General features: G+C 42.1%; 3 protein-coding genes across 3 annotated transcripts; all 3 read right to left on the bottom strand.

Annotated features, from left to right (window-relative positions):
- Positions 1-6517: 6517 nt before the first annotated feature.
- LOC138359318 (uncharacterized) lies at positions 6518-7580 on the bottom strand. Its single transcript, XM_069318456.1, has 2 exons — positions 6854-7580; positions 6518-6759 (listed from the first exon to the last, which is right to left on the bottom strand). The coding sequence occupies exons 1-2, from the start codon at positions 7578-7580 to the stop codon at positions 6518-6520; spliced, it is 969 nt and encodes a 322-aa protein (XP_069174557.1).
- An 882-nt stretch (positions 7581-8462) lies between these two features.
- On the bottom strand, positions 8463-9432 carry LOC138359319 (uncharacterized protein PF3D7_1120000-like). The gene is made up of 3 exons (XM_069318457.1): positions 9265-9432; positions 8735-9028; positions 8463-8651 (listed from the first exon to the last, which is right to left on the bottom strand). The coding sequence occupies exons 1-3, from the start codon at positions 9430-9432 to the stop codon at positions 8463-8465; spliced, it is 651 nt and encodes a 216-aa protein (XP_069174558.1).
- Positions 9433-9434: 2 nt separating this feature from the next.
- LOC138359320 (uncharacterized protein PF3D7_1120000-like) lies at positions 9435-10103 on the bottom strand. The gene has a single exon (XM_069318458.1). It carries the CDS (start codon positions 10101-10103, stop codon positions 9435-9437), a length of 669 nt encoding a protein of 222 aa, XP_069174559.1.
- Positions 10104-10824: the final 721 nt, after the last annotated feature.

A 10824-nucleotide genomic window follows, 5' to 3' on the forward strand; every position in this document is an offset into this window, starting at 1 on the left:
CGTCCCTCGGAGGCCGCAACGCCCTTCACGGATTACGTTTTTCCTTAGCGTTTTGGGTCGTCTAATAACGCCCTCGGACTATCTACTGGCGTCCCACAGATATATCCGCCCCCGACAGCCCTCAAGGAACTGCTGTTGAGAGTATGGTGGCTCCCAACACCTCTGAATTAATTGCAATGGGTCGAGTATGGTACCCAGTCCAATCAACTCGGAGCGGTCTCCTTTTCAATAAATCTATTTTAACAGCCTAATCTTACTAACTAACCTTAATCATATCAGCCCGCATGACCCAAGATTCGCCAATCCCCACTCAAACGCACTTGTGGGGCGCACTGCTAATCCTGGCCCGCGGGTGTCTCCTTAGCATCCGCGCACGTGTTCGAACGGCCAGACGCGTGAGCCTTTCAACAATTTCAAACAAAATTGTTGAAACCACCGCTGTGCACCATTGTAACACGGGTTTGGGTCCCTCTCTCTTTACTTCCTTCTTTCTACTCCCTCTACCCGTATTCTTACTTTTATTTCTAAACCAAGGGACTCCAAAACTTTTACCAAAGCCAACTCCACGCCACGTGGTCCTAAGACGATTGACCGACTTAGGATTCTACACCCAGTATGACGTGACCTAAGCTCTGAACAAAACCCTAGAGTCACCTCTGCTGCCACCACCAGACCAGTAATACAAGAGCAATGATCGAGGTCTGGATCGATCACGCTAATTAATCAACCTAGGGGCTTGATCCCCACTATAAACGATGACCTTGAGTGTGGAATAAATTACACGGTAATGATAATTCCGATTCGATGTTAGAATCGGCGCCCAATGCAACTCTGCCTCGTGTGGACCACGTGACCAGGACAAGTATACACATAAAACACATGGAAACAATAAAATGCAAATTAATAACAAATTTAATTTATTAAAAGAAAACTAAAACAAAATCTAAATATGTTCACTCCCTATCACTTTAACACTCCCTACTTGACCTGAGTGGCAAATGAGACTATTTCTATACTTAACAATAGCAACTATACCTTGGGCGACCACAGCTCTAGGTGTTGGGGCTGTTCTTGGGGAGAGGTAAGATGTTGACCTCTTATCCCAGCTGCTTCCGTGACCACACTGATTTTTTCCTTGTCTGGACTACCCCAGACAGAGTATTGTATTGTTCCGCATCGCTTACCCAGTTACTTTAGCAAGGTTAAGTTATAACAATTAAACTCTGTTGTACTTAATTGATCCAGACTGGTTGAATTATTTTACTGAATTAAATTACAAACATCTAACGGCAGAGCTGTTCCCGATCACAAAAATGGTTATTAAAACTTTGAGAAATAGTAGACCTGTCAACCCCTGATGACCTATGACCGCCGGTCACTCCGCCTCAAAAGTTAGATCTGATTCGTGACGTCACTGATGGTGACTTAAACTCAATAATTAGAATACTCTTGATATTGTATCCAGTACTATTATACAATACAATTTTAATGCAAAATGAATAAAGGCTAATTTTCTCTAAATTACTGAATACTATAGGATGATTCATTTTACGCAGCTATGAACAAAGCGTTGGTTATTTCCACCGCGAATTCCCCTGGGGGTCAGGTCACCATGCGGCTCAGCTTCCCATTCTCTTTTGTCGATAAACCACTCTGGATAATTCTTACAACAGCCTAGTTTGTTACAGTGTAACAGTACCATCCTGCACTGTGTGCCAGGAGGGTTCAACAAACGTACCATTCACTTTACACGTTTCACTTTCCGCAATCACATCCGACAACTCAGGCACTCCTTGAACCTAAACTCTTATTCTGGTGAAAGAATGAGAGTGCAGCACAGTGTCAGTAGCCGTGGAACCACTGACTTCAGAGATGGAAGCTGCCAGGCGAGCGAGACAACAAGAATCCATTAGGGCGTCCCCTTCCAGAAAGTCCCGATACTCACTCTCCTTAACAACTGCACAACTACGATGCTTCAGTCGAGTGCCTGTTTTCTCGGGTATGCTACCACGACAAGGATCTAACAAACCTACGCTAGCAAGGTGGGTGTTAACAAAATTAACGTAGTCTGATTGAAGGTTGAACTCATGGCCCTGTCGATACATGCTACACAAGGGTATGACGTGGTCTTTGATACTAATGCTCCAACGATGGGGAAACAATGCAATATTTTCATCAATCATGGTATACAGACCTAAGAGAATGTCTCCAGGAAAATGAATAATGTCAACAACTAAACATGTTATAGACAATGTGACATCATTTAACTTGAGTGGGAGGTCAATTTCACCCTGAACTTTTACTTTATTTCCTGAAACACCACTTAGAAAAGGTATGGGTGACTGTTTTACTGTAGTAGGGTGCTTACTTGCAATGTCTCTAAGAGCTGAAGGCTTGACAATATTAATTTTTGCACCTGAGTCAAGAAAAACTTTTAAAACTCTACCATGTACAATGGCTGAGACTAGGGGACCATCACTTGAGACTGGAAAAGTTACTACTTGTGACTTATGTTGTCTGGGATATCTGCGTCTCATCTGGGTCAAATTCACTGTGGTTCTGTCAACATCTACAACTGGGCTAGAGTCAGTGTCCTCTGTCAAATGTCCAAATCTATTTTGGGTAGCTACTGAATACACAGGGAGGGCACTAGGACTGGCTAGCTTGAATTGGTTAGCGGATGGCCTTGGGGGTTTCCCGACGACATGGAGTGAACATTCTGAACTCCAGAATTCTGTGACCGAGTATTATAAATCGAAGTTGCATTATAGCTGGGCTGGGAGTTGTAATTACGCGAGTTCTGATAATGTCTTGGATGCTGTGCGCCTCGCCAAGACTGACTGTGGAAGTTACGAGGTGGGGATGTCCTTTTCTTAGCTCTACAATCTGCAGTGTGGTGACCAACTTGTTTATGGTACTTGCAATATGGGAGCCTAGAATGATTACATTGACGAGGGAACCGAGAGAATTGTCTAGGTGGTGATGATCTAGGGGCGGACCAACAGTCCCTTGCGAGGTGGTTACTCTTACCACAATGCCAACATGAGGGAGTGGATGGTTGTGGACTATGGCGTCTCGGCAACTTATGAGGAGGCGAATTTGACTGGGGGCTACGAGCATGGGTACGGTTCTGCGACCAAGAGTTTTGAGAGTTTGTGGGAGGATGCTGAGAGCTTGTTACTACATTTACGGTATCAGAGGGTAGCAACAGTTGACCACTTTGGGGAGCTAGTTTATCGGCGGCATTGTTAATAGCCTCAAACACTTCACCAATTTCATGTTTAACTCCAAAATTCTTTTGCTCAATGATCGGTTTAGTATGCTCTGGGGCAAAATGCATTAATGTTCCAAATGCTATAATTTTGGATGATATCATATCATATTTCACATTTATCATAGCCTCAGGGAATAAATTATTGTCTTTACCCAAGACGAACTAATCATAGCAGACACCAAGACATACAGATACTGATCGAGACGGCTAGTAAACGCATTAAACGATTCACCAGGCTGCATGGTGGCATTGGCAATTTTCTTGACTAACCTATACGGGTCAAGGTCTCCTTTGTTAACAAAGCGCCGGCGAAAGAAATCCTAAAATTCCGACCAAGACTGGAGGCTAACAATGGCTTTCTCATCAACAACAAAACGTGCATCACCTTTGGTTGTGTCCACAGCTGACCGTGCAATTGCCAAGTATTCGGCATCAGTAGGCTTAGAAAAACGTGTGACTGTTTTCTCTTCAACCCCTACTAAACCATGACTCTAATAAGCAGGATTCACCAGCAAAAAGTGGGATAACTATTTCCTGAGCTGATCTCTGGACATTGGAACGAGCAACTGTTCCAGTTGAGTCTGAAGGGGTTTCAACAGTGGTAGGCATTGTCACTACCGAGGAAGTGGCAGTTGATCGCAAATTATAATTAAGTACACTAGGCATAAGGAATAGAGTACACACAAAAAATATAAACACTCAAAAAAATATATCAAACTTGCCTAAGGTAAGGAAATGGCAGAATTAAATTTATTAAATTGTACTAGGCAACAAATAATTAAGAACAAGCAAAATTGTGAATTAAATTAGCAATCTGGTATGAATATGGCTGGAATTTGAAGCATGTAAATTAATTAAACCAGGCTAAGCATAGCAATTTAGAATAAAAACTGAAAAGTGCAATTGCAAAATTTCATTAAAAAGATTCAACACAACAAGTGGCAATGCAAGAAAAATGGATGTAGCACAGAAACTGGACACAGGAATGTATATAACTTGCTATGTAACATTATAATGGGAAATGTTGAAGGAATAAATTTCAAATTAAGGCCCTGGAGGAATTAAAAAAAAGTTCTATTGTGCAAATTCTTAACTGCTACTAAAACAATAATTTCTTACTTCACTGGAATTTAAATTTACCAATAATACTCTAATAGCACAATTAATATTCAATGAAATTACTGTGGGAAGCAGGAATGTTGAAAATGACTCAGAGAAACTGTGTGAGTGGAGTATGTAACCAGCTCCAATATTTAATGTCACTGAATGGTTAATTCACAGGATATTATGGATAATATTATGTAAACCACTATTAATACATGGTACACGAAGGTGTAGCTCTTAATTACTTAACTCAAGACTGCGGCCAAGCCAATATGACTATAGCCAAGACGAAAAAAAAACCTGCGACAAGGCGTGTGAAGAGGCACATGCACTGTTTGTTTACATCTGAAGCGACAGCCAGCTAGGCAGCGTTCATGGCGGCAGTGGCGCGAAGCTCGGGGGACCCCACACTAGGAATGTGTGTGTGATGTTGAGGGCGTGACAATAATTATATCGTCGAATGGCGAGTGAAGGCCAGTTGCTATGGAGACGTGTAGACAGACGTTTACTGTAGAATGGTGTAGCAGAAGGCTGTAGCGATGGTGAGAAGAGGCAATGTGGCGCTGCGGCGTCGTGACTGGGAGCTGGCGACGCTAGTCAGACGGTCGTAGTCTTTTTTCAGCAATTGTTTCTCAATAAATTGCACAACACAGCTGCAGAGCAGTTGAAGCTGTAGAAGATGATTGCAATAGCTGGAACGGTACAGGCAACACACACAAGGCTTGTTGATGTGGGCTTGGGTGGAAGTGTTGGTGGTGGTGGTGCAGGTTCCCAGGTGGCGCGGGAATCTTCCTTTCTCCTCACTGATGAATTAGCGTTCTCACAGGAAAATATTGACCCTTACTTCTGAGACGTTGACCTGGAGTAGTGGTTGATGGTAGGACCCAGGACTGGTAAAATACCATTGAATGTCGATGAGTGGGTGGCAGGAGGCAGGAGGCGCGGGACACACATGATGTGACGTGGGCACTTGCGATTTTGTAGCTCAGAAAATTTATTATGAATCACACCGCTACTACCAGTATTCGTTGCTTTCTTTGGTTGTAGATATACACAGTAGAAACTTCAGTAGTTTTATTGAATAAGGCAACAAGGTGTATAACTGGCCAGTCGAGGTCCAACCTGCTCTGGGTCTTTGAGAATACTGAGGCCTGCTGGAAGCACGGTTGGTGCCGCTCTGTCTGGCATGACGTCAGAGGCCTACTCACCTGTGATTGGTTATGTTTCAACCGTCATACAATTTGAGTGTTAACACTTCATGGGTCTGAGAGTATCCTTCATGTGTCTGAGAGTATCCTTCATATCTATGAGAGTATCCGTCATGTCTCTTAGAGTTTGCTTTATGTCTCTGAGAGTATACTTCATGTCTCTGAGAGTATCCTTCATGTGTCTGAGAGTATCCTTAATATATGTATGAGAGTAACCGTCATGTCTCTTAGAGTATCCTTTATGTCTGAGAGTATACTTCATGTCTCTGAGAGTATCCTTCATGGGTTTGAGGGTATCCTTCATGTCTCTGAGAGTATCCTCCATGCCTCTGAGAGTATCCTTAATGGGGGTCTGAGAGACTCCTTCATGGGTCTCAGAGTTTCCTTGATGTCTCTGAGAGTATCCTTGATGTCTCTGAGAGTATCATTGATAACTCTGAGAGTATCCATGACGTCTTTGAGAGTATCCTTACTGTCGCTGAGAGAATCAGTGATGACTTTGAGAGTATTCTTCGTGTCTTTGAGAGTATCTGTCAAGTCTCTAAAAGAATCCTTCATGGGTCTGAGAGTATCCTTCATATCTCTGAGAGAATCCTTGATGATGCTGAGAGTATCCTTCATGTCTCTGAGAGTATCCATCATGGGTCTAAGAGTATCCTGGAGTCCTCTGAGAGTATCATTGATGTGTCTGAGAGTATCGTCATGTGTCTGAGATTATCCTTCATATCTCTGACAGTATCCTTCATGTCTCTGTAAGTATCCTTCATGTCTATGAGAGTATCCGTCACGTCTTTGAGAGTATCCTTCATGTCTCTGAGAGTATCTTTCATGTCTATGAGAATATCCTTCATGTCTCTCAGAGTATCCTTCATGTCTTTAAGAGTATCCTATATGTCTCTGAGATTATCTTTGATGTCTCTGAGAGTATCATTCATGGGGGTCTGAGAGAATCCTTCATGGGACTCAGTGTATCCTTGATGTCTCTGAGAGTATCCTTGCTGTCGTTGAGAGTATCCTTTCTGTCGTTGAGAGTATCATTGATGACTCTGAGAATATCCTTCAAGTCTCTGAGAGTATTCTTCATATCTCTGAGAGTATCATTCATGTCTCTGAGAGTATTCTTCGTGTCTCTGAGCGTATCATTGAAGTCTTTGAGAGTATCCTTCATGGGGGCTGATAGTATCCTTCACGTGTCTGAGAGTATCCTTGATATATCTGAGAGTTTCCTTGATGACGTTGAGAGTATCCTTGACGTTTCTGAGTGTACCCGTCATGTCTCTGAGAGTATCCTTCATATCTATGTGAGTATCCTTCATGTCTCTGCGAGTATCTTTCATAGGTCTAAGGGAATCCTTCATGTCTCTGAGAGTACCCTTCCTGTCTCTGAGAGTATCCTTCATGTCTCTGAGAGTATCCTTCATGGGTCTGAGAGTATCCTTCAAGTTTCTGAGAGTATCCTTCATGTCTCTGAGAGTATGCATCATGTCTATGAAAGTATCCTTCATGTCTTTAAGAGTATCCATTCCCTTATGACTCTGAGAGTCTCCTTCATGTCTCAGAGAGTATGCTTCATGGGTCTGTGAGTGTCCTTCATGTCTCTGAGAGTATCCTTCATGGGGTCTGAGAGTATCCTTAATATATCTGAGAGTATTCTTCAAGTCTCTAGGAGTATCCTTCATGGTTCTGAACGTATGCTTCATGTCTCTGAGAGTATCCTTTATGTCTCTGAGAGTATGCTTCATATCTCTGAGAGTATCAATAATCGGTCTGAGAGTACCCTTCATATCTCTGAGAGTGTCCAGTATATCTCTGAGAGTATCCTTCATGTCGCTGGGAGTATCCTTCAAGTCGCTGAGAGTATCATTCATGTGCCTGAGAGTATCCTTCATGTCTTTGAGAGTGTAATTCATGGTTATGAAAGTATCATTCATTTCTCTGAGAGTATCCTTCATGTCTCTGAGTGTATCCTCAAAGGGTCTGCGAGTATCCTTCATGGGTCTGAGAGTTTCTTACACGGGTCTGATAGTATCCTTCATATCTCTAAGAGTACCCTTCATGTCACTGAGAAAATCCTTCATGTCTCTGAGAGAATCCTCCATGTCTTTGAGAGTATCCTTGATATCTATATGAGTATCCTACATTGGGTCTCAGAGTATTTTTCATGGGGTCTGAGAGTATTCTTCATAGGTCTGTGAGAATCCTTAATAACTCTGAGAGAATCCTTCATGTCTCTGAGAGTATCCTTCATGTCTTTGAGATTATCTTTCATGTGTTTGAGAGTATCTGTCATATCTCTGAGAGTATCCTTCATGTGATCTGAGAGTATCCGTCATGTCTCTGAGAGTATCCCTGATGACGCTAAGAGTATCCTTCAAATCTTTGAGAGTATACTTCATGCATCTGAGAGTATCCTTCATGTTTATGCGAGTATACTTCATAGGGACTGAGAGTATCCTTCATGGGTCTGAGAGTACCCTTGATGTCTCTGAGAGCGTCCTTCATGACTCTGAGAGTATCCTTCATATCTCTGAAAGTATCCATCAAGTCTCTGAGAGTATCCTAGATGTCTCGGAAAGTATCCGTGATGGGTCTGAGAGTAACCTTGATGACTCTGAGAGTATCCATCAAATCTCCGAGAGTATCCTTCATGTCTCTGAGAGTATCCATCATGCCTATGAGAGTATCCTTCATTTCTCTGACAGTATCCTTCATGTTTCTGAGTGTGTCCTGCATGTCACTGGGAGTACCCTTCATGTCTCTGAGAGTATCCTTCATGTTTCTGACAGTTTCCTTCATGTTTCTAAGAGTATTCTTCATGTCTCTAAGAGCATCCGCCACGTCTTTGAGAGTATCCTTGATGTCTATATGAGTATCCTTCATGGGGTCTGAGAGTATCTTTCATGGGGTCTGAGAGTATTCTTCATAGGTCTGTGAGAATCCTTAATATCTCTGAGAGAATCCTTCATGTCTCTGAGAGTAGCTTTCATGTCTTTGAAATTATCCTTCATGTGTTTGCGAGTATCTGTCATGTCTCTGAGAGTATCCTTCATGTTTCTAAGAGTGTCCTTGATTGCGCTGAGAGTATCCTTCATATCTTTGAGTGTACTTCATGCATCTGAGAGTATCCTTCATGTCTATGCGAGTATACTTCAAGGGGACTGAGAGTATCCTTCGTGGGTCTGAGAGTATCCATGATGTCTCTGAGAGTGTCGTTCATGTCTCTGAGAGTATCCTTTATGTCTATGAGAGTATCCTTCATTTCTCTGACAGTATCCTTCATGTCTCTGAGAATATCTTTCATGTCTCTGAGAGTATCCATGATATATTTGAGAGCATCCTTCATGTCTCTGATAGTATCCGTCATGTCTTTGAGAGTATCCTTGATGTCTTTGAGAGTATTCTTGATATATCTGCGAGAATTCTTGATGTCTCTGAAAGTATCCTACATGTCGCTGAGAGTATCCTTCATGTCTCTAAGTGTATCGTCATGTGTCTGAGATTATCCTTCATATCTCTGACAGTATCCTTCATGTCTCTGTAAGTATCCTTCATGTCTCTGAAAGTATCCATCATGTCTTTGAGAGTATCCTTCATATCACTGGGAGTATCTTTCATGTCGATGAGAATATCCTTCATGTCTCTCAGAGTATCCTTCATGTCTCTGAGAGTATCCTATACGTCTCTGAGAGTATCTTTCATGTCTTTGAAATTATCCTTCATGTGTTTGCGAGTATCTGTCATGTCTCTGAGTGTATCCTTCATGTCTCTGAGAGTATCCTTGATGGCGCTGAGAGTATCCTTCATATCTTTGAGAGTGTACTTCATGCATCTGAGAGTATCCTTCATGTCTATGCGAGTATACTTCCTAGGGACTGAGAGTATCCTTCATGTCTCTGAGAGTATTTTTCGTGTCTCTGAGAGTATCCTTCATGTCTATGAGAGTATCCTTCATGTTTCTGAGTGTCCTTCATGTCTCTTAGAGTATCCTTCATTTCTCTGAGAGTATCCTTCATGTCTCTGACAGTTTCCTTCAGGTTTCTGAGGGTATCCTTCATGTCTCTAAGAGCATCCGCCAAGTCTTTACGAGTATACTTCATGTCTCTGAGAGTATCCTTGATATCTCTGAGAGTATCCTTGATGTCTGTGAGAGTATCCTTGACGTCTTTTAGGGTATCCTTACTGTCGCTAAGAGTATCTGTGATGACTTTGAGAGTATCCTTCATGTCTTTGAGAGTATCTGTTAAGTCTCTGAGAGTATCTGTTAAGTCTCTGAGAGAATCCTTCATGGGTCTTAGAGTATCCTTCATATCTCTGAGAGAATCCTTGATGATGCTGAGAGAATTCTTAATGTGTCTGAGAGTATCCGTGATGTCTCTGAGAGTATCCTTCATGTCTCTGAGAGTATCGTTCATGTCTTTGAGAGTATCCATCATGCCTCTGAGAGTATCCTCCATGTCTATGAGAAAATCATTCATGGGTCTTAGAGTATCCTTGATGCCTCTGAGAGTATGCTTCATGTCTCTGAGTGTATCGTCATGTGTCTGAGAATATCCTTCATATCTCTGACAGTATCCTTCATGTCTCTGTAAGTATCCTTCATGTCTTTGAAAGTATCCATCATGTCTTTGAGAGTATCCTTCATATCACTGGGAGTATCTTTCATGTCGATGAGAATATCCTTCATGTCTCTCAGAGTATCCTTCATGTCTCTGAGAGTATCCTATACGCCTCTGAGATTATCTTTGATGTCTCCGAGAGTATCCTTCATGGAAGTCTGAGAGAATCCTTCATGGGACTCAGTGTATCCTTGATGTCTCTGAGAGTATCCTTCCTGTCGTTGAGAGTATCAGTGATGACTCTGAGAGTATCATTGATGACTCTGAGAGTATCCTTCAAGTCTCTGAGAGTATCCTTCATGGCTCTGAGAGTATCCTTCATAGGTCTGTGAGCACCCATAATGTCTCTGAGAGTGCATTAAATATCCACCCAGCTCTGCTGACCACACCGTCTCCCACTCTCAGCATCTGCTGATATAAATTGTCAGGCTTTACAGTTAGTCAAGTATATATGCTAATTATATGAAAATGTAGCACTCTTAAATATTGCTGCTGGTGTCTGTCAACACAAACTGTTAGTTCGTGGATAGCAAGACAATAATGCATCAATCTGCACTAAACTGTTATAATGTTTTGTTGCACTTATTACCACTTCAGCTTTGGTCTAAATCAGTGGTCTTCA

This window comes from Procambarus clarkii, chromosome 90 (assembly GCF_040958095.1).
Source record: "Procambarus clarkii isolate CNS0578487 chromosome 90, FALCON_Pclarkii_2.0, whole genome shotgun sequence".
NCBI classification, from domain to species: Eukaryota; Metazoa; Arthropoda; class Malacostraca; order Decapoda; family Cambaridae; genus Procambarus; species Procambarus clarkii.

What these genes read in the sequence shown, in the direction of transcription:
- LOC138359320 (XM_069318458.1), bottom strand. Translation starts at nt 10,103, where the DNA reads ATGAAGCATACTCTCAGAGGCATCAAGGATACTCTAAGACCCATGAAT.
- LOC138359319 (XM_069318457.1), bottom strand. Translation starts at nt 9,432, where the DNA reads ATGAAGGATACTCTCAGATGCATGAAGTACACTCTCAAAGATATGAAG. An exon ending in TGAAAGATACTCTCAGAGAC is followed by an intron (nt 9,029 to 9,264) that starts GTATAGGATACT and finishes AGCGACATGTAG; the next exon opens with GATACTTTCAGAGACATCAA. An exon ending in ATACTCTCAGTCCCCTTGAA is followed by an intron (nt 8,652 to 8,734) that starts GTATACTCGCAT and finishes AGCGCAATCAAG; the next exon opens with GACACTCTTAGAAACATGAA.
- LOC138359318 (XM_069318456.1), bottom strand. Translation starts at nt 7,580, where the DNA reads ATGAAGGATACTCGCAGACCCTTTGAGGATACACTCAGAGACATGAAG. An exon ending in TACTCTCAGAGACATGACGG is followed by an intron (nt 6,760 to 6,853) that starts GTACACTCAGAA and finishes GGATACTATCAG; the next exon opens with CCCCCATGAAGGATACTCTC.